Below are 23527 nucleotides of genomic sequence, written 5' to 3'. Positions count from 1 at the left end.
GACCTCCCCTGAGTGCTGGAAACACCAGGAGAAGAGCTGTTCCCTGGGTATTTCAGACCTTTGGCTTCCACTCTAAGAGGGAGCCAGGACATACGAGTCAAGCACAGAAATGACCATTTTTTTAAAGTTCTACTGACATTTCCAAGCCACCCAGGAAATTTAGGTTTGGGTGAAGTTTGAGGTGAGTTATTTGAGCTCTCCCTAGTCCTGCCTGGGTAAACATGCCAGCCATCCCCCTCTCTGCTTAATGAAGGTGACATCTCCACTGCAATGTATCATGGGAGCAGGTGAACACATAGCGTGTACTCTAATCAGCCCCTCCTTGCCGTTACCTGTGGAAGCAGACACCCCTGAGCTCCTCATTTCCTGTACCTACCATCTGCATGGTCTGCTGGAGCTGAGTGTTTAAGCCCTGGAGCTCTCTGGTGGTCTTCTCAGCAGTTCTGATTACGCCCCGTGACAGCGGAATGATCCCTCTGCAGCTGAGGCCTGTTCCGCACTCCACTGTGCTGTCCTGCGGACACAGCTCCCCGTCACAGTGCCCAGGGGTACAGGGCTTGGATCTGACACCACTGCAAATCTAAACACAGAGAGAAGCTGCACGCTGCTGAGAAGGCTCTGATGGTATTGGTGCTTCACCATCAATGGCATAAAGACCACAGTGGAGATGAACCTTCCAACACAGATACAAGAGAACAGGTGTATTTGCATATCCATGGGTGCACAATTCTTTTAGGACTATTTCTGGTGTAGCATTCAGCATGGGCTTAGAGGAGACTACATGCAGGCGTGGCTACATATGAGCGTAGTGCAAGAGTGTAACAGAAGATGCACACAAGAACAGTTCATGGAGCGCAGTGAAAGATATGTCTTGCAAAATAGAGCAAATACATTGTGTGGGGAAGAGTTTATATAGAGCAGTGGAGGGTATGCACAGATAGCTGTATGTAACTCAGGGTGAGCATACCTGGGTACACTAGATGGCGTATATATTTTTGGAGGCAGGTATGCACTCACTATTTGGCAGCTGTCAGTGGCAAGGAAAAAATGGTATAGATTCCTGTGCTCCCGTTATCAGAAGAAGCTCCATACAACGCACAAGAGTGTCTAGAAATAAGCTAATACCCTTCAAAGGGCCAGGGCCCGCCTGGTCTCCAAGTTACATGTGATGCCCACGAACACCCTGTAACCCACAGGGTTTGCTTGTATAGAGGTTATAGACTGAGAGGTCCTAAGCGGTACTTCTGTATGAATGGCAAAGGTTTGGGATTGTACGTCACCTTCTAACATTATCACTGTGGTCTATTCAGTGAGGAGGCCAAGAGGAGCAGCTGTGAGGGTTCAGAACTGGGGCATTTACCCCTTTCCTGTCACAGGCAGGGATATTTCACATGGAGGTGGCTCTGATGTTGTGAAAAGCAGTGAGATGAATGGGTGATGGTCTCCACAGCAACATACATCAGGAGATGCTGAAATGTGTCTCCATGGCAATAGCAGAGCAGCGTGGGGAGGAAAAAGAAAAGGAGACCTTGAGCAGAAATCAGACAGCTCTTGGAGACATAATGCAGTGAGAACTGCTAGGGAAAAGTTTCACTGGTGGGGAGACCATCCAGTGACTTGGTATCTGCTGTTGATCTGCTGTATCAAGCTTGGCTCAGCTGAATAGCACCTGCCAAGAGCCCCAAGACCACACCCCTTCAGTACATAAAACGGGGCAGTGATGCATTCTGTGGATGCTAGAGATCCCAGCATACCATGCTAGGCTGCTTGGGTCAAGGTGGAGTAGTGCAGGCTGGGACCTCTATCCTCTGCACTGCAAGCAGAGGTGCGAGTACAGCACGTGTAGACATGCTCAAGCTAGCTTTGATCTAACTAGCTCAAATACCAACAGCAACTAAGTTGTGGCATCACGACTAGCCACTTAAGTATATACCTAGGGTCCTGGGTGGGCTTGAACAGCCTGTACTGACACAGCTTCAGTGCTATAGGTGCTCAAGCTAGCGAGATCAAAACTAGCCCTGGTTTGTACACACGTGCTGCCATCACACCCCTGGCTGCAGGTAGACGTATCCTTCGTCAGAGATGCTTTGACCACCTCATTTCAGCCTGCGATAGGATCCATGTCTGCTTCACCTTATTTATAGTTGGTGTCAAGTTGGGGGAGGAGGCCATTTTGCCTTGGAGGGCCTCCAGCCTGGAGGTGTGGTCTGTAAAGCTGCTTTCCAGCCCCTCGGTCGTTCTCCGGTTCTCCCTGGATCGAGTCAGCAGGCTGGAAGTGCCCGTTATGCGGTAGCTGGCATTGGTGGAGCTCTGGTAGGCAGAGCTGACAGTCTTGAAGGCTCCTGCAGGAATAAAACCATGTGCAATGTGAATGGCTTCATGACTCATCAATGCAGCAGTGCAACCTAAAACATGGGATTGATTTTAGCCTGCTGGAGAATGTGTGGTGGGGAAGGGGGAGGAAGCTGCGAGAGTGGTTAGTCACAAGGAAAGTGATTAACGATCCTTCTATTGATTGTTTCACTGTGAACTGCAGCCTCCCTTGTGTATCTAAGTCTGTCTTTGAGCTAATGGCTGTAAACAAAACCAGAACAAAATACAGACAGGTCCCAATCCTGGGCTGCATTCCAGCCACCCTCAGTGCAGCCCAGGAGCAGCAGCGTTATGGCACATCTGTGGCTTTCCCACGCCAACCCTGGAGACTGACAGGGCCTGGAGTAGTCCATGGGGGGCTACTCTATATCACACCCATCTAAGACCGACTGTCCTGATAGCATGATTCCCTGGCCATTCCCATGTTCCCCTAGCCAGAAACTCTCCATTGGGAGCCAGAGGAGTGGGTGGCACAGGTGCAGCTGTAGGAACTTCATACCCCTCTGTGGTTATTCTCCTTTGCTGAAGCGGAGCAGTGCAAAGTGGCCATAGAGGAACCAAGGATGTGGACCCACAGACGGAAAGAGAGAGGTGACCCCTACAGGGCAATGAAAGAGTGAACTCACTTTAAAGCAAAACAAATCACTGGTAAAACCTTGGGTTGAAAAATGTGGAGGATTCTGGGTGGGGTTCTAGATTTCAGCTGAACCCAACATCTCAAAGGGAAGCTCACTACAAAACGCCAGGATGCTCACTACAAACTGCCAGGCTTTGCTAGGTTTCCTGCTGAAGCTACTAAGATTCTCAGGTTGTCCATCCGATCCCACCAATCCACCCATCTGGCTTGCTGAATAGAGGACCCCTTTGGAATCATGGCAAGGGAGTCCTGCTTCCTCTCTACTGCTCAACAGACACACACACTCCAGCCCTCAATGGGAGCAATCAGAAAGAAGCAGACAGAACTGCACAGAAGTCTCAGAGGTCATTCTCCAGCACTACAGATCACTGCTTTGCCAGCAAATCTGAACAGACGCACAATGAGTCAATGAGGGAAAGCAGAAAACAATAAGAAAAAATAAGAACTCGTTAGGGAACTAGCTGTAGTAGGGATGTGGAAGAAACCCACCAATATCATCCTCACAAGGCTTAATTAGCTCTTCCCAACAGCATCTGACAACCACTTGACTCTCTCTTCTACCCCATCACCTCTCCCATTTGTGCAAAAGCTTCATTCGTTCAGCTTCCTTCCAGTCCTGGTGACAGATTCTCAGAGGGGCTTTTATTTCCCATTTTTAATTAAGCTCAGGCTGTGTTTTAGGAGGCGAGGTGCTTCTGTAACATCCAGAAGAAAGTTTGTGCTGTCTGGGAGGGAAATCAGCTGGACTGCTGGGATACCAGTAGCAACACTGCCTGTGGCTGACCTTTCTGATGCCTAAGCTTTGGAGACAAATTCTACCAGTTGTAGGTGCAAAATTGCTAATGAAAGCTTAGAAGTTTGGTGGAAAGAGCACCTCTAGCCTGCATAACTATTTGCTGATCCTGAATTGCCCATTGACACAGAGATGCTCCTCACCCATCCAACTGGTGGAAAAGTAGCCAGAATTGCAGTCACCACGGATGGTTGAGTACAACTGCATTGAGCCAAAACTGCCTACCTGAAAGGTCTGTGCGGCGGCTGGCTTCAAACTGGGTCTTCTTAATCTGGTACTGCCCATTAATGAAAAGCAGGCTTTTGTCCAGGGCTTCAAGATCATTGGCTAGAGACAAGGTGTCATTCACAAAGGGTAGGTTGGGATTTATGTCCTGGACCTGCTGTCTGAAATCGAGAAAGGAGAAAATAAAATGAACCATGTCAGAGCGCACCGTCTGTCTGTCTCATGTGTATTACACACATAGCAAGAGAGAACTGAGAGTTCCTGCCCCAAAACTTTAGCAGCCAAATAGACAAAAGGTGTGAGGAGAAACAGAGGCTTAGGCAGAGAAGGGATTCCTCCCTATCACAGAGGAGGTTGGTGGCAAAGCCAGGAATGCATCCTCAATCCAAGGTCAGCACTGCCTCTCTGCCTTATATGTCTGTCTAATCATCTGGGACGATAACTTCACTAGGATGACCTGTGCAAACAATCGGAACGAGGGGCTCACAGTTGGTTCTACCCCGTCTGTGGATTAGGAGGACAGATATGTTGGCAGGATGAGCACATATGGCAGGGCCTCCACATTGTGCGATTACTGAGCCAAGCAGACCTATTTTAAACTGAAGAACAGGCAAGAATGTTAGTGCGATTAAATGTGCAGCATGCTAAGCCTGTATGTTGAGCCCCTCTCCAGTATCAGGTCCACACAAGATAAAAGCCTACTACTGCAGCCAGCCCAGGGAGTTCTTCCTTTCGTTCAAGTGCTAGAGGCCGTATGGGGTTCTTGGCACTGTGAACAGATCATCTGTACAAGTGAGGAGGAGTCTTTTACCTGATTGCAGTGAGCATGCTGGACACCTGACCCAGGCCCTGCTCTGTCGCTAGGGGGTTGCCGAGGATCCCCTGGATCTGCTGAACATTGCCTTCCGCTTCCAAGATGCGGGTGCTGAAGCCAGCACCCCCCGTTCCCCACTGCAGTCGTGAGGTGGAGTTTCTCAGGCTGGCTTGGCGCAGGCCGAACTGGTGAATGTCGCTGTCGTAGGCCTGGAAGCAGGAGTGGCACGTCTCGCAGTGGGGGTAGTTGCTACAGTAACCCCGCTGGCACTGGTCGCAGCGAGGCCCGGTAAAGCCAGGGCGGCAGAGACAGCTGCCTGTAGTCTTGTCACACACCATCCCCTCCGTGCCCTGGAAACTGCAGTCGCACTCTGTTGGGTGGAGATGGGGAGGTGAAAGTCTGTGACAGGCAAAGCAGTGCTGCTAAATCAGATCCCCATTGTATCCCACTTCCCCTGCATGGACCCTCTGTGGAAAGGAATTAGAGTGGTGAGTCCCAACCTCTCGCACCTTATCCAGGATGCAGAGGGGAAGGCTCTTGCACGGAGGGTGGCAGGAAAGGACCCAGCAGGAGGCAGTACTAGGCACACGGAGGGATGGGAAGAGGAACAGAGAAACACAGAGGGACTGTTCCAGAGGGGAATGGTCTCGTCTACCAAAAGCAGCAAGGTTTTGAAGTTGCAGGACAAGGGCCAGGAGATATTTTTAGAAACAACAATTCCCCGGTGCTGAAAAACAGTGATAAAAAACAATTGTACGGACCTCTGCATCCTGTCCTGACGTCACCATGGGACCCATCTGGACAAACCCGCAGCTGGGCAGCAGAGCAGGTACGCCCTACGAAGCCTTCCCGGCACTGACACTGCCCTGTGAACTGCACCAAGAGAGGCACAGCAGTGGGGAAACAGCTTTGAAAAATGTCTGTAGGGAGACAGGGGGAAAGCCCTCCCTCGCTTGTTCTTGAACCAACAAATCACACATCCCCTTAGCAATGTCCCCTTGGTAGCAGGACTAATATACAGAGGCCCCAGCAATGGCAATCCCATGCTTTCCTGGGGGAGAAAGTCTCATCAAGTAGTGGGAGTATGTCTCCTGGGGTTGGGAATCACACTCCCAGCTCAGAGACACCTTAAGAGGCCTGAATCCTTTCAGCCCCTGTTGGCTCGAGCACTTTTGACAACCCACATCACCAATGTTTGAAAACGTTGGCCTGAGTCCCATGCTAGCTGTGATGAGAGTTCTCCTCCCCTCCGTGTCTCCTGCACCATGGAGACCAAAGAGCTCTCTCTTCATTATCCAAGCCCTTCTGCTCTGACTCATCGGCTCAGAATCTTTACTAGGCCACGGGCAAGAAACAAAGAATGTAGCACAGGATTTGATGTTTCTGCCATTGGAAGATGCTGATCTTACAGACTGTAGACAATGCAAATGCAGGGATATTACCATATCTCACATTGACAGTATGGGAAGGAGGGGGGGTGGAGATTGGGGAGAGATCATTCATCAGCTTACTTTAAGGAGGGAGATGTGAGTCCTTAGACACATGTCCCCACACTGCTCTGACTGGTAACCGCAGCTTGGGGCCCACTCAGTCTCTGAATCACCCTCAGTACCTCAGACCCCTGCAGTGCCCAGGGAATGCAAGAACACTGAATTTCATTTCCCTCCATCTCCACTGTGCATGCTCAACCCAACAAGGCCCCTTTCCAATGCTTGTGTCAGCTGGCAGTCCTCTGTAACCAATGTCTGTTACTGAATTCATTGCATGTTCCACTCTCCCAACAAAGGGACTATAATTACGGGCAAAATACCTGCCTGCTCTGCTTTAAAAGCAGATGATTTTGCAGGAGCATGCTGCCCCTTATCCTGCCCCATACAAGGGTGAGGTTCAGTCTGCAATGGGCCATCCCAAAGGAAAACTCCAATATACAGTCCTTGGTGAGGAAGACCTTCTCTTTCCTTTACAGGGGAAAAGAATCAACTGACACTCAATTCTCAGGGACAGCTCTACTGCAAAAATACAACCTAGGTCTGAGATTGGATTGTGACTCAAGAGACTTGGGCTCAAATCCCTGCTCTGCCACAGACTTGCTGTGACCCCTGCACAAGTCACTTAGCCTCCCTGTGCCTCAGTGCCCCATCTGTAAAATGGGGATAATAATCCTCCCTTTGTCAGTATCCTCTGTTTTGAGTGCAAGCTCTTCCAGGCAGGGACTGTGTCTTATTACAAGTCTGTGCAGCTCCTAGCGCAATGAGACACCAGTCTGAGCTAGCCCCTAGGTGTGTCTACAACACAAATAATAAACAAATAATGTTGATTCCAGATTTCAAACAGCCCCACGTTCGAGATGTTCAGACCTCAGGTTTTGGTTTTATGTAGGATAGAGGAATCAACCACAAAAACTGGATCTGGGTTCAAATCCTGAATCCTCACAAAGCTTGGCCCCAGTTGTATGTTTTTGGGACACATCTCCAATTGTTAGAATTGGCATATTTTTCCTAATACATAACCTGAATTTTCCTCGTTCTCCTCTCACTGATTAATTAGTCCCCCTTCTCCCACATCTTAAGAGCTCCTATTAGGAATTTTTTTGCTAAATAGCAGACCTTTAAAATGGCTTAGCCTTGTCTTTGTAATTACTGGTTTATCTTGCTGCACTGTATGACGAGCATGATGGACTACAGACAATTGCCGGGTGCTTTAGGGACACACGATGCAGCCCTTTCCTAAAGGGGAGAGGCAGGTTCCACAGAAAAGCAGCAAGATGAGACCATCTAATAAGCGGTCTCAACTCTGTGATCACTCAGTGGCACAATGCCATGTCACCACGGCACATAGCAGGGGCCATGACTTGTGCTGCTGCTTGTGACATCCTCAGCTGTTCTAATTAACCAGTCAGCCCAGTTCCCTTCTCAGAAAGATCCATTCAAGCCAAGAGCAGTGCCAGCAGCATTAACAGGATTCTTTTTAGAATTGACTGAAAAACAGTGGGGAAGACAGGAAACTGCAAAAAATGTGCTGAATTTTTTTCCTATCTTTTTTCTATAGAAAGTTCATCAAAATTTTGAAATTCATAAAATTCCAGCCAGTTCTAATTCATATTATTGCCCCCTACTTGTCTATCTATGGAATTTATATGGTCCCCATTACTGCAGTATTGGAGTGCCTCACAATTGTTCATGTATTCATCCTCACGACACCTGAGGGTTGTAATCCTTATGGGGAACTGCAGCACAGAGACACTAAATGACTTACCCAAGGACACACAGGATATCGGTGGCACAGCAGGGAACTTAACCCAGGTCTTTCTAGTGCTAACCTAGTATCCTGACCCATCATCCCACCCACGGCACCAAGCTAATAGTGCTGTTACACAGCCATGGTCACTACTGGTCTAGGTGCAGTCTAACACGGGGCTTTAGAAGCTACCGAAGGGGCAGAAGGAGCACAAAGTGCTCCCCAGCAGCGTGACATGAGATACAATGACCCGGTAGCACAATGCCTGTCCACGCCCAGGACTCCCACACTGCTGCTGCCAAGCTAGCTCCCTAAGATGAAATCTGGGGTCCGTACCTGGTTACACTGGGGGCTGAAGGCGTTGCGAGGGTCGCAGTCGCACGGCTGACAGCCTTGACCGCTGGCGATCTTCCAGTGATTGGCAGCGCACTGATCACAATTGGGTCCCACCACGTTGGGCAAGCAGAAGCACCTCCCTGTTTCATCATCACAGGGTGCGTCCTGGCGTGTCCCCAGGATGTTGCAGGCACATTCTGAAAGGTAAGGAGGCTTGTTCAGACAGCACCATCATTAGAACCGGGCAATGACCACTCCAAGGCCGGGGGGTTAGTCGGGCTGCTTGGGGCTCCAGATTCCTGAAGGGATGTCTGCTTTAAAGGGGCAATGAGCATGCAGGAAGGGTGCAAGAGGTGGGTTAGTTCAGGGGTCCACAGGACAGAAGCACAGGAATAAGGTCTCTGCAGGCCTTTCCCCCAACATTCAGAGACAAAAGGAGGCAGCTACTATACTACCTCCCCTGCGACAGAGCCTGGTCACTTTGGTGCTTCTTATTTGGTTTAATATGGTAGTGTCCAGTCAGGCAATGTACCATGACATGGAGGTTATGACTCCAAAGTCTCTATGACCCTGGGGTCTCTGTTCTCCCCCTCCTCATCCCTATCTAGTGCATGATGGAGATAATTCCATCCAGTCTTTTGCTGATCTTGTTCCCCATGCCAATGACTGAACGTGAGCCTACACTGCCACCTGCTGTAGCCCAGACGCTGCCTCGCCGCAGCACTGCACTGTCTTTAGCAGCTTCTGAGGCATTAGCAGAATCCAGTGTGAGATGCACATGACTAGCCCTGGGCGAATGTGGATCTGGAGGTCCTGTCTCTGTTCAAATGAGTACGCAAGGGTGTGAGTGCATGATACCCCCCGCGCTCTGAACCACCAGCCAGCAATGCTCAGCAGAACACGTTTTCTCATCAGGTCACAGAGGGCCCTGCTTGTTGCCAAGCTGAAAACCAGTTCTCTTCCTCAAGACTAGGACACAGCCACTGCAGGGCTGGGTTTCGAAAACCTTTGCTCATCAGGGTTTTGTTCTGGAAGCCCCACACTGAGGCTGGCCTGGAAGCAGATCCTATCCAAAGCTCTCCAGGAAGCTACATAAAAGGGCTGGGTTGGACCCACTTTTCTCTTATGCCCCTCGAACCAGGCAGCCGGGACGCACCATGAAGAGGCCTCTGCTCCAGGTTCAAGCATTGGCAGAAAGTTCAGGCCTCAGGGTGATTCTGAATTTACCCAGACAAGCATGTTCCCCACCACCTTAAAAACCCACCTTCTCCTAAAGCCAATCTTCATGCATCTGCTTTTCCTAGATTAATTTGTTTCAAGGCCAGAAAGTCTGGCCTCCTGCATAACCCAGGCCAGAGGTTGCCCCTTTATTGAGCCCCTTGTGTCTGACAAAAGCATCTTCCAGAAAGTGGCAGTAGTTTCACTCACTGTGGCATCCCAGGGGGTTGGCATTGGTGAGCTGGGTGAATCCAGGCTTGCAGAGATGGCAGCGGTCCCCTTGCACGTTCTCCTTGCAAACGCAGCGTCCGTTCAGAGGGTCACAGCTGGACCCAGGCACTGTGCCATCCGGGTCACACTCGCAAGCTGAAAAACACACACCTTACATAAACAACAGCGACAAGGAGACCACGGAGAAGTCGCTGGAAGTGGAAGGGGAAGGGGAAGGTCTCCCAAGGAGATGGCCAGCTCCCAGGGAATGCCACTTACGCAGACAGGCTTCCGGATGGGTGACATCTTGTCGCTGGTTGCGGAAAAAGTAGGCCTTGCAGTGTTCACAGTTCCTCCCCGCTGTGTTGTGCTGACAGTCATCGCATACACCTCCACTCACCCCACCGCTGGCTTGGTACGCAGCTGGGTCAAAATGGCATGTCTCCGAGTGACCGTTGCAATTGCACCCTAGAAAGTGAAAACTTCCCTTTTAAACACTGATATTCAGAAACCACCAGCAGCTGGAGTTCTTCCAGCTCAGCACTAGATGGCACTCGATCCTCATGCATCACATTCACAATAGCTTTTAACTATATCATAGCGTTTGGAAGTGGGCACTGCCAGGTTGTATCTTTGAGGGAGGCTGTTGCTGAGGCTGTAAGCGCCTTGGGACAGGGACTAAGTCTAGGGGAGGGCTGTCCAGCATGTTAGGGCCCTGATCCTGACCGGGTCCTCTATGCACCACAACAATCCTAATATAGCATAATATAAAATAAATAACAGGAGCAGGTATTTCTGGGACTGGTTTTGCAAAAGCCATATGGGATGGTTTGGATCAAGGTCTATTATTATTCTAAATCCTCAAGTTGTTCAAATGAATGGATTCAGATTTTTGCCCCACTCTAATTATTGCAATGCAATTAGCGTCTTAAGAAGATTCAGAAAATTCTCAGTGTCCAAGTTAGTTCTACCCACAAGAACTGGGCATGCTTTCCCAAGCTGAGAGTACACAGAATGGGGGAGAAAAATCCATTCGTTCTGGGTCAGGTCTACTGGTGAGAACCACCCATTTTTAGATGGTGATCGGAAATAATATAAAATAAAGGGAATTAAGTTCATTGTCCAGCCACAGTCCCAGAGTTACATCAGACAGATTTCAACTGGTCTGATGGGTTTGGCAACGGTAAGAGAGGGAGAGAGGAAAAGAATGGCTGGACGGTGGACACACATACTCTGGCATTCATTGGGGTTGCGGTCCTCTGCGGGTCTCCAAGGCTGGTCATTGTAGAAAGCTGCACAGCGATCGCAGTGTGGGCCGGCGGTGTTGTGCTGACACATACAGTGTCCGTGAACCTGGAACAGAGACAAAACTTCACACCCTATTTGCAGCCAATCTGTTAGTTCACTGTGAGACACACACACACACACACACACACACACCCTACCTTGCTGGCAGTAGCTACTCCTTCTGGTCCCACTGCTCATTCCCCAGTTAGACTCACCTCTCCTTCCTGTCAGTCTGTGTGGACTAGAGCAGCATGGGGACAAACTGCTTCTAGGAAATACGTGTAGATATGTCCTGATGCTGTTAACATGAATTCCTAGAGTGGAGGGATAGCTCAATGGTTTGAGCATTGACCTGCTAAACCCAGGGTTGTGAGTTCAATCCTTAAGGGTGCCATTTAGGAATCTGGGGCAAAAATCTGTCTGGGGATTGGTCCTGCTTTGAGCAGGGGGTTGGACTAGATGACCTCCTGAGGTCCCTTCCAACCCTGATAGTCTATGATTCTACACAAAGTATCTAATGGCAGGAGACTAGTACATATGCCAGCAGGCAGAAGCCTGTATTGGTGAATGTAATTTAGGTATGAAATAGTCAACTAGGAGCTTCTGGGTCTCCAGGAGCCAGGGAAAGTGAAGACTTGCAGTAGTGAAGATGTGCAGCCTGAGCCCTGGTCTACATTACAGAGGTAGGTCGATGTAAGGCGCTTACGTCAACCTCATTCTGTAAATGTCTACACTAAAATGTTGCTCCCGCTGATGTAACTCGCCCACTACCCCGACTTATCTCCACCTCCGTGAGAGGCAGAGTGCTTAGGTCAACGCAGTATCAGTGTAGACACTGAGTTGTTTACATCAACTTGCCTTTCAGAAGCCATCTCACAATGCCAGTGAAATCGGTCCTCCTGGTGAGGACGTGCATCGCTGATGCAAGGAGCGTAGTGTGGACATGCAAAAGCAGTTTAATTAGTGTGATGGCTGTAAATCAACATAACTTAGGTCCACTTAATTTTGTAGCATAGACTTGCCCCAAGTAAGAATCCATGCAATCAACAAGCACCACTTCGTAGACATTTCTGCCTTCCTCTTTGTGTATTAAAACATTACGCACAACGTGCTTTGCCCTGAGCAAGCAAAAGAGCTCTGTTTTCCTTGGATCCTGTATTATTCCCCCCAGCCTCCTAGCTCAGGTAAAATGAATCAGCACTGTCCCTCAATTGGCATGGGGCCTGTGTTTAGCAATGTGCAGCGCTCCCTCCCTCCTCAGGGCTGATCTTGCTGCTGAAGCAGCACTGACAGTCCCTAGTCCCAGTGGAGGGCAGGACTGGGACAGGATCCTGGTGTTAAATCTAGAACTCAGGGATGGTACTGAGAACTGACACACTAAAGCACTTGTCTCCTGGTTTTCCTTTGTGCTCTCACCTGCATCATGGCATTGGGGTCTCTGGATGGGGCCCTGGAGGGTGTACAGCGGTCTGCGTGTCCATGGCAGAAGCAGCTTCCCTCCACTTGCATTTCAGTCACAGCATAGAAGGCGCTGGGTGAGCGGTAGCCCTGCTGCGGGAGGCGAGGTAGCTGGGTGAAGTTAACTCTCAGGTTGGTGAATTCTCCCAGGTCTGTATGGGAGAAGCGGACAAATGAGGAGAAAGTAGCGATGAAGTCACAGGCTGGCAGGGAAGCGCATGAGGCAGAGAGAACCAGTCATGGCACAACTGGCATTAGCTGGGCCACTTTGTTGGCAGCATCAGGACAGAGATCAAGGACCAGAGAAGACTGAAGTATTCTCCTACCCATGGGATGTACGTCTCTCTCTATGGCAGGTCTGCATTATATCTGTGGGACATTGCGGGGGAGGGAGGGGAAGTGAGACCGCTGCTGTGTGGGCTGTCCATGCTCTGTGGGTTCATTGTTTAGAGGTGCCAGCACAGCATCTACTACTAGCATTAAAAGCTGCTTTGGAAGCAGAGCACCTCGCAGTGCCACGTCATGCACAGCTTTGCAAAGGTTGACTCATCTCCAGAGTCCAGCATCCTCCATCTGGTGCTGAATGCCTACAATCTTCTCCTTTGCAAATCTGTGACTGGACGATGCACGAGCAACCCTGGGAAACCCCCTTCCCCCAGGTATAAATGAGGAAATGTGCATACTACTGATGCTTTGGCTGCGAGATGTGGTGATGTCAGATGCCAGGTCAAGGGAGTTGAATTTGACCTGAGGAGAAGAACACAGAAGCAACAATTAAGATGGTTAAAGGAAAAAAAAAAGTGGGGCTTTCTTTTCACCTCCCAACCATCTAAACAATGAAATGCCTGCTCTGGAGCTGCCTCTTCTGGAGAGCAGCAGTTGCTGAGTACCATGCTGAAGGGCAGGTTAAAGTTGCTGAGAAATCAGCAACAATTCCACCAAAATGCCCAGCTGACCACAAGTCAGTAGGTGTCTTTATGCTTGAAGGAACATGAATCTTAGCACAGGACACTCCCTACGCTCACTAGCCAGTCTCAACACCCTGCAGAACATCAGCAGAAGGTTCTCTTCTCGCTGCATCTGGATGATGCCAGTGTCAAACTATAGACTGTGGGGGCAGAGAATGCTACTGGGAAGGAGTGGGGGCTATTGGGGAGTTGAGAAGGTAAAAATTGAGAAGCTAGGTGTTGGAACAATAGATGGTCATGTGGCTCCGAGTCTGCTCTGTGTCTGCACAATAAGAAAACTGAACAACCACATGGCTAGACCCCCCAGAGCATATAAATAGGGCAACAACATTCCCGTGTTTTATTAACGTCTGAAGAAGATAGAGAGAGTGGAGGTGAGCATTTTGGTTCGTTAGTCACAGAGCTTCACTTTGTTCAACAGCCTGCAGTGGGCATTGTGTCCCTCCCTAGCTTCTCCTGTCCTTTTCAGATCTTCCAGCTTTCCACTTAACCCAACGGGGAAGAACAACTCCCTGCACTGCAGGAATTACTGGGTGAAATTCTATGGTGGGTGCTATTCTGGCGCTCTGATGAGCTGATCATGTTGGCCCCTTCGTTCTGACCTGTGAATCTATGAAGTGCCGGGGTAGCCAACTCCAGTCCATGGGCCATAAGCAACCAGAGGTTTCCATAATCAGTCCATGCTGTACTAATGTTGAATATGAAGGTGCATCCAGAGAATCTACACTTCCCAGTAAGTGATGCTCCCAAAGGCTTGTTGCTTGGACCAAGACAAAGCATCACATGCTGGGAGCACTAGTCTTCATGGGAAGCTCCTCCATATTCAGGATAAGCGTGGCTACAGTCTGCCCTATTTTATGGCCTTCCGGGTCCTGGCAGGTTGCTAACCTGGCCCTCCATGTGGACCTGAGGCAATGAGTATCACAGACATTGTACCTTCCCCCCGTTCAGAGGGTGCCCCTGGTGGGTCCGCAGTTCCTGACAGCGCACGTCCTGCCAGCTCTGGGGGGAGCCTACGGGGATCCATGGAAACACGGCGGCGCAGTCAGAGGCCAGGTACTGATAGATGGTCCAGGTCTCGCCAAAGTCGATGGAGCGCTCAATCAGCATCCCTGCAGGCAGAGGTGCCTGGAGGAGGGAGGATGGGGATGAGATTGCAGAAGTGCTGAACACACACAGGGCAAGAAACCCATTTTTAATTCCTCGGACCCCACTCCCACATGAGGTGTCCCGATTCCCCATGCATCTCCCCTTCCCTCTCCACAACAGAACTCACCCCCTCACAGCCCTACTTCCTTCTGCAAAGCCTTCCCCACTTGGGACAGCTCCCTCTCTATCCTCTGCCACTAGCCAGAGCCTCCCCTGAAGCCTGCTCCAACTCAACCCCTCTCCCTGTGCTCATGGCCTTCCTCCTGGCTGGCTGACCTGGTCAGGAATCACTACAGAGGCACAGGCTGCAGATCACTGAGTCATCTCTAGAAAACAGCCAATTATTTCTGGATGAATCAAGAAACCAATCTTACAAATACAGTGGAAGAAAGAGGGATAGGAGGCGCTTGTGTGCACATCTGTGTGTTTTCACACTCCATTTCCAAACACACTTTTTATAGCAATAATAAACCGAGCTCTGGAAGGAGCAGAATATATATTGGTGCCTTTGTGCCCAGGTGGAGACATTTGTTTGCCTTTTTGTCTCATCTGGAGCCGGGAGGGCGGGGCTGTGGGTTTACATTCTCCTCTGCTTGCAAGGGCTCATGGGCCTCTCCCAGCAGTTTATAACCCACTAACTAAAGCGCAAGCTGCTCACATACCCTGAAGTCCAGCATGATGCTGCTGAGCTGGAACTTTTTGTCGAGATCCAGCTGCAAGGAGACCTGGTTCACATCTGAGGAGACACAAAAGTGCAGTTTTCAGAGCTGCAGACCTCAGGGAGTTTAGAAAAACAAAACCTTTATCCATCAGAGCCAGGTCATACATTTTCCTTTTTGCTTGTAACCTGCACAAACCAAAACCCTGTTTGCTGAATCCACAACCCTCACCCTTCCGTTTCCATCATTATTAGCCACTGGGGATTCTTGGAAATCCACTGGCATCCTTCTGGTGAAAAGCTGGTGCTTTCTAAATGTCTCCTGACCTGTTTGTATCAGCGATGGGTTCCTACTAGAGCCCAGAGCCAAACCACCACTTTGAGAATGTTCAGGTCTAGATCCAAATGCACAACCAGAGCTGAACTTCATGCAGACAGATCCTCAGCTGGTGTAAATCGACAAAAATCCATGGATTTCAGTGGGATTCTTTATAACCAAGGTGAGTGTGAGGAGTTTCACTGTTGTGATTAGAGCTGGTTGGGATTTTCTGATTTTTTTTTTTTAAATCAGACGATGCCAATTTGTCAGAACAGAAACTTTTTGCAGAAATGTATCAGTTTGGATTAACATTCTGTTGGGAAGATTTCTCAGGTGCAGGATGGAATTTCAGAGGAGTGGAGAGCCACAGAGACCCACCAGAACAGACAATAGCCCAGTGCAGGGAGCAGGGACTTGAAGCTGGTTTTCCAACCCACTTTCCTACCAGTTGTACAGAGAGCTATAGATATGGTCCTAGCAGACCATGTGCCAGGATTTATCCCCTGAAATCTTTTAAGGTATCCGTAATGGAGACTTGTAATTATGCTAATAAGCTGCCTGTAATTTATAAAGCAAGCAATGCTAGCTATATCTTCCCCAGGATATCAGTGATCACATCCATAAGGTGTCCATGAAAGGCAGCTGCAGCTTCTGGGATGGATCCTAGCAGCTTAGAAGAGAATCCAGTACCTACCATTCTGGGACTGCCACCAGCGCATATGTCCTTTGGAGGAAAGTACATTCTCCACTCGGTGACTGTTGTGAGTATGAGGCACTCGGGAGTCGCATCGGCAGCATTTCATCCTCCACTGAAAGGAAAAAGGTGGCAATCATCAGATCCTGAGTATGGGCAAGGCCCTGAAGACTCTGTAGCAAGTGGAAATGAAATTCTGTTGCAAAATCTCTGGATTTTGCAGCACTCTGGGCTATTTCTATAACCTCACTGGCAGGAGGACAGGAGATAAACCCATATGTTCTATTACATCGGAACTAAGAGAACATAAGTGAATAAGCACCATTTCTTTGCTTAGATTGCTGGCCATCACCAAACCACTAAGGGAAAACACAGGGTTTTCCAGCACTGCACTATGAGACTATTGCATTGAGACTCAAACAAACCACCCAAGATTGAAAACTGGTGCATAAGATTCAGATAAATGGCCACACTCAAAAAGGCAGCTCTCCACACACTTAACAAACAACCTGTGAGATTTGGGCCAAAGTTTTGAAAAGCAGCTGCTAATTTGGGGTGTGTTTGTTGTTGTTTGGAGTCCATCTTGGGCTTGATTTTCAGAGCAACTGTGCAGCATGTTACTGCAATGGCTTCTGTAAAGGCTGGCAATTGTCAGCTGTCTTCAAAAGGTGTCGGAGGTTTGCTCTGGCAATGCATCCAAGAATTCAGCCCAGAAATGAGACTGTAAATCCCATGAGGTCAGGAGGAAGGAAGGGACTCAATTTTTCCAGTTATTTATTTGTACGGTGGTTGGGACTGGAGACCCTCAATCAGGGACCAGGGCCCCATAGTTCTGGCCACTACACAGACAGACACACACACAAACCGACAGAGAGACACACGACAATCCCTGCCCCGAAGAGTTTATAACCTGAGTAACCCAAGTTACACTTAGCTAAGCCTGCCTCATGGCCTGCCAGCTTTTTTATGGAATTTGTACCTGGAGAGACTGTTGGTTAAAGCTCACCTAGCTTTCCCCTGACCTTGGGGGCTGTTTCCCCTGCACTGAGCCTAAAGGCTGCTTTGACTTACACAAAATGCCACCAATCATCAGCATGGCACTGGGCTGTCCCAGCCACTCCTTTCCTCCAGCCACACCTGCAACCTGGTGGAAGAGTAGCATAGGAATCCCTACAGCCACTCTGTGTCACCCAGGGCCGCCCAGAGGGGGGGCAAGAGGGGCAATTTGCCCCAGGCCCCGGGCTACGTAGGGGCCCCCACGAGAGTTTTTTGGGGCCCCTGGAGCGGGGTCCTTCACTCGCTCCAGGAGCCCCGGAAAACTCTCATGGGGCCAGGGCCTCCGGAGCTGCTTCTGCTCCCGGTCTTCTCCAGTGGGGCAGTCCTTCTGCTCCGGGACGGAAGGACCCCCCCGCCGGAGAATTAATGCCGAAGCGGGACCCTTAATGCTGAAGCTGATGTGCAGCCCAGTTTTCGGTGCTAATTCGGCGGCAGGGGGGCCCTTCCACTCCGGGACCCACCGCCAAAGGGCCCTGGAGACTCGCGGCGGGGGCCCCCTGCCACCGAATTACCGCCGAAGACCCGGCTGCACTTCGGCGGCGGGTCCCACTTCGCCGGTAATTCGGCGGCAGGAGGGCCCCGCCGCGGTCTCTGAGGGACTTTGGCGGCGGGTCCTGGAGTGGAAGGGCCCCCCCGCCGCTGAAGACCCCAGGTCCCCGGAATCCTCTGGGCGGCCCTGGTGTCACCAGAGAATCACCACTTAGACAGAGTCAGTCTTCCCTGGAGTAGTTCAGCTGGATTTAGGGCCCAATTACCCAAGCAATGCAGCTGCATCACACCAGGAAATGAAGCCCAGTATGTCCCTGTTTAACAATGAGCTCCTCAGCACAGAGAAAAGATTGCAAAGCTGGTCTGTGATCTTCCACAGTGATAGACGCCTTTGGGCCTTGCCCAGAGCTGACAGCCACACTGGATGGTCTGAGGGACATGCAGTGTGTCAAGCAGAATTCTCAGTAAGGAACTCAGGGTGACACAGAGCAAGTGTAATAGGCGCCTATGTAAGACAAGGCCCCAAATATTGAGACTGTCCCTATAAAATTGGGACATCTGGTCACTCTAAAGCAACTAATCATACTCCTGCTCTCTGCTTCCCATGTTACATGAACCACCAACCTGCCTGGGTGGTGGAGGGGATGTTGCAGAATGGATCGCTGAAACGAAGCACGTGGCAAGTGAGCAGATGTAGTGGATCTATTTGGTCCTGCAAGCTCTGGAGTGAGTGTTGCCAACCCTCCAGGATTGTCCTGGAGTCTCCAGGAATTAAAGATTACTCTCTAATTAAAGATTATGTCATGTGATGAAATCTCCAGGAATACATCCAACCAAAACTGGCAACTCTCTCTGGAGCCTTGGCTCATACAAACTCCAGAATGCTATTCTGCATGGTGCTGTGTTGCCTGCACAGCACCACTGGGCCCCCTTGTAACTGGCATGATTTGCATTTGTTTTGACAGATTTGAAGCATGTGGGGAAGGGGAGGTGCAGTTTGTTTATTTTGACATTTTATACCCAGGAGACGGTACATTTAAGACTCAATGCCTCTGGGTTCTAATGTGTGGCAAATGCAAACACAAATCTTAGCCTGAGTGCCTGCCTAGAGGGTGTTTAGACGGTGTCATGATATTGGTGATGAATATAAATCACCCAAGCTTGCCAGGAAATTATGTATTTTTTGGTAACTGAAAACCAGTTTTGGGGGTTTGAAAAAATCCCAAATATTTTAGCCAAAACTTTTTTTTTTTTTTAGTGCAAAAAAAATTGTTCGCAACAAAGCCTCATTTTTTGACTACAAAACTTGTTGTTGAAGAAATTCCACCAGCTCTAGACACAAGTTTTCAGTGTCAATGAGCCTTTTCCACACAATCCAGTGAGGCTGTTTATTAGGGTGAACAGAAAGGCCCTTATCTAAAATGCTACATCTTAGCCCAGCCTCTTCTGCTCCCTCTCCCTGTCAGGGGAGCAGAGTGCAAACAGCTTAGTGGGTGAAAGGTTACTGGGTGGAAAGTCAAACGGACCAAAGTTCATCCCTTGAGAGTGTAATTCAAGAAGCAAAGTGACACAGCAGTCAGGCAATGTGGGATATGTACGAAGGATCCATTATAGGCTGGTTTCTAGAGACGAGGAGAAACAGGGACTTAAGGGGCACCACAAATATGCAGGGTAAGAGCGATCAGGCAAAGCTAACGCCGTTACTTTTGGACAGCCTTTTGGGTGAAGCACCCTTAGGCTTGGCTGTATGTATATGGAAATCCATGCAGTAGAATTTGACGGAGGGGAGCGACAGGGCCAGGAAATAGGATAACAAGGTTTGACAGAGCAGCAGCAGGGCTGATGGGGGAAACTGGTTTGCACAGGAGGAAATACTTTACAGAGGAGAACAGATGGAATAAATGGACACAAATCTGACATCAGGAATCATAACATTCAAAAACCAGTGGGAGAACACTTCAACCTCTCTAACCACTCAGTGACAGACTTGAAGGTGGCAATTTTGCAACAAAAAAACTTCAAAAACAGACTTCAAAGAGAGACTGCTGAACTCGAATTAATATACAAAGTAGACACAATTAACTCAGGCTTAAATAGAGACTGGGAATGTTTGGGTCATTAGACTAATTGAATCTATTTCCCTATGATAAGTTCTCCTCACACCTTCTATGGGTCATCTTAATTATCACTTCAAAAGTTTTTTTACTCCTGCTGATGATAGCTCGTCTCAATTGATTAGACTCTTCCTGTTGGTGTGCATACTTCCACCTTTTCATGTTCTCTGTATGTATAAATATCTCCTGTCTGTACGTTCCATTCTATGCATCCAAAGAAGTGAGCAGTAGCTCACAAAAGCTCATGCTGAAATAAATTTGTTAGTCTCTAAGGTGCCACAAGTACTCCTGTTCTTTTTGCGGATACAGACTAACACGACTACTACTCTGAAACCTTTACAGAGGAGGCAATACAGTTTTGGGCGGATATCCCAGCTGAGATGAATGTTAACGTGGTTGACAGAATGGGGCTCAGATACTGTAGTCAGACGCATGGTATAAATGCCTTGATTAACGGAGGTACGAGGACTGGTGTAGAAAGGGCATCAGGAACAGAACTGGCGGTGGGGAGAGGCCGAAGGCTGGCAAGTATTACAGCTGATAGGGAACAGGCAAAATGAGACTCTTCCATTAGAGAGCTCTCGGCCATGCTTGTAGCAGGTCCATTGCTTCACACTGACTCAATAAACATTCTAGGCTTCAGAGTGACACAGACCGACTGACAATCCTGGAATCTTTGCATATAGGTCCTCACGTGGTAGGTCAATGCTATTATCTCCATTTTAACGGGGGGAATGAGGCCCAGAGAGACTAAGTGATGGGGTCTGTGGCAGAGCAAGTTCCAGGCTAGTGTCATAACTACTGGATCTTCCTTCCTCTCCTCCCTATCCCATAGAAGGATGTGACTTATCCCTCAATTTTGGGCATAAACAAAGCCCAAAACTCAAAGGAAAATCCTTACCCAAATCTGTCATTCATTGTCTGGGTTTATCAGGAAACACATGAAGTTCTGTCTGGTCTATGTGGATTAGATGCTCTTTGGAGCAGGGACTGTATTACTCTGTTTTTGTACAGGACAGTCTTGGTTGGTCCTCAGACACTACCCTAATCAACACGATTAATAAGAATAAAGCAACCTTAAAATGCATAATCATGAGAGTTCCCTGTTAGTAAGAGTTACGCTCACCCAGTCAGGGAACAGAGAAATACCACGTGTCCAATAAAAGAATTCAGATTTCAGATTCTGTTTACTCATAATGTACTTCTCACCAAGATGCTACAGACCCAGGATTATCTGCAAAAATTAGTGAACAATTTCCAATCAAGATTCAATGTGAGAAAATTTCTGATGCAACCACAGAGAGTCTGAGGGGAAAGGAAGGGTAAATTCATCAGATAAATTATTCATTAGGAATTATGCACTCAGCTTTGTTAAGACCGTGTCACACAGACTTCAGCACAAGCAGCTCCAAGCAGCTCAAACACAATGCCAGGTTCTGGCAATCAAGCTTTAATTGTTTTTTAAAACACAGCTCCACATAAAGCCATGGTAAAAATGTCTGGGTCAGACTGAAACCATTAAAGCTCAGCTTAGGAATCACTGAGAAGCTGTTTCCTAAGCAAAGCTTCTGTTTCAATTTACTGGCAAAGGCTCCCCCCTTCCCTTGGTGCTTCAGTGACCCGAAGCGCTTTAAATCACACCTGTTTTTGCTCAACATAGCTCTGTTACTGTGTGAAAGGTCTGCCTGCTGCAATCCCAGCAGAGGCTGGCATTGGCCAAAAGCAACATCAAGCCACTTTGGCTGAGTGCCCCATGCCTCCCAGCCAGACTGAACACGTCCGCACTTGGAGACTGAAATAATCGTTACATGAAGCAGCAGCCTGGAGTGTTGAAATCTCACTCGCATTTTAAAAAAAACAAACCTTTTTTTTGGAAAGCTAAAATTAACTTTGGAAGCGAAACCACATTTCGCTGGCTTGGGACAAATTGGGTAACTTTTGCATTGCACAAGAGCATTTTGCCATTAGAGAGACTTGGGCTGAAAGCAGAAACTATGTGTCTCAAAGTTCCCCAGGACAGAGGGAACTACCAGATATCACAATAGAACTGTTGATTAAAGGGAGGTTTATCCAGAAAAATCCTTCTTTTTCTGTCTACTTCTCTTTCACTGCACTGTCATGGCTTTCAATAGAGATTCATTTAGGGTGCATTTCCCACGCTATGTGGTCTAGTGGATAGGGAATTAGACTGGGGCCTGGTCTACACTACGCGTTTAAACTGAATTTAGCAGTGTTAAACTGATTTAACCCTGCACCTGTCCACACAACGAGGCCCTTTATATCGATATAAAGGGCTCTTTAAACCGGTTTCTGTACTCCTCCCCAACGAGAGGAGTAGCGCTGAAATTGGTATTGCCATGTCGGATTAGGGTTAGTGTGGCCGCAAATCGACGGTATTGGCCTCCAGGCGGTATCCCACAGTGCACCATTGTGACAGCTCTGGAAAGCAATCTGAACTCGGATGCACTGGCCAGGTAGACAGGAAAAGCCCCGGGAACTTTTGAATTTCATTTCCTGTTTGCCCAGCATGGAGCTCTGATCAGCACAGGTGGCAATGCAGTCCCAAATCCAAAAAGAGCTCCAGCATGGACCGTACGGGAGATACTGGATCTGATCGCTGTATGGGGAGACAAATCTGTTCTATCATAGCTCCGTTACAGAAGACGAAATTACAAAGCATTTGAAAAAATCTCCAGGCTATGATAGACAGAGGCCACAACACAGTGCTGTGTGACAAGCGTAACGGAAAGCCAAAGAATCAAATGGACGCTCATGGAGGGAGAGAGGGGGTACTGAGGACTCCAGCTATCCCCCAGTCCACGCAGTCTCCGAAAAGCATTTGCATTCTTGGCTGAGCTCCCAATGCCTGTAGGGTCAAACACATTGTCCGGGGTGGTTCAGAATATATTTTGTCAACTTACGCCCCATCCCCCGTGAAAGAAAAGGGAAAAAAATTGTTTCTTGACTTTTTTCAATGTCATCATATGTCTACTGCATGCTGCTGGTAGACGCGGTGCTGTGGCACTGAATAGCAGCGTCCTATCCCCTCCCCTCCCCGGTGGCAGACGGTACAGTACAAAATGACTGATAGTCGTCCTCATCATCCTGTGAGCGCTCCTGACTGGCCTTGGTGAGGTCGGCCGGGGCACCTGGGTAAAAATAGCAATGACTCCTGGTCATTCCCGGCAGATGGTACAGAACAGCTGGTAACCGTCTTCATCATAGCAACTGGGGGCTGAGCTCCATCAGCCCCCCCCACCTTTCTTGTCTAAAGAAAAGATTCTGTACTGCCTGGACTATCATTGCAGCGGGATGCTGGGCTCCTCTCCCCGCCACCGTTTAATGTCCTGCCTGGACTATCATAGCAGCTGGAGGCTGCCTCCCCCTCATTTTATCTCACTAAAAAGTCAGTGTTTCTTATTCCTGCATTCTTTATTACTTCATCACACAAATGGGGGGACACTGCAACGGTAGCCCAGGAGGGTTAAGGGA

General features: G+C 48.9%; 1 protein-coding gene across 1 annotated transcript in view; it reads right to left on the bottom strand.

Moving 5' to 3' along the window:
• The window catches only part of LAMB3 (laminin subunit beta 3), a 48961-nt gene that overhangs the window by 10452 nt on the left and 14982 nt on the right, over positions 1–23527 (bottom strand). Inside the window, exons 4-17 of the mRNA XM_050957073.1 lie at positions 16377–16491; positions 15368–15441; positions 14493–14684; positions 13272–13335; positions 12547–12740; positions 11076–11196; positions 10123–10311; positions 9844–9999; positions 8416–8612; positions 5604–5715; positions 4840–5212; positions 4029–4189; positions 2134–2342; positions 377–580 (exon numbers count right to left, since the gene is read on the bottom strand). Of these exons, the coding sequence (XP_050813030.1) occupies positions 377–580; positions 2134–2342; positions 4029–4189; positions 4840–5212; positions 5604–5715; positions 8416–8612; positions 9844–9999; positions 10123–10311; positions 11076–11196; positions 12547–12740; positions 13272–13335; positions 14493–14684; positions 15368–15441; positions 16377–16491 (2361 nt within the window). The remainder of the gene's footprint in view (positions 1–376; positions 581–2133; positions 2343–4028; positions 4190–4839; positions 5213–5603; positions 5716–8415; positions 8613–9843; positions 10000–10122; positions 10312–11075; positions 11197–12546; positions 12741–13271; positions 13336–14492; positions 14685–15367; positions 15442–16376; positions 16492–23527) is intronic.

The sequence above is a fragment of the Gopherus flavomarginatus genome, chromosome 5, assembly GCF_025201925.1.
Source record: "Gopherus flavomarginatus isolate rGopFla2 chromosome 5, rGopFla2.mat.asm, whole genome shotgun sequence".
Taxonomy (NCBI): Eukaryota; Metazoa; Chordata; order Testudines; family Testudinidae; genus Gopherus; species Gopherus flavomarginatus.
The sequence above is the reverse complement of the archived record's forward strand: the minus strand, read 5'-3'. Positions and strand labels throughout refer to the sequence as shown.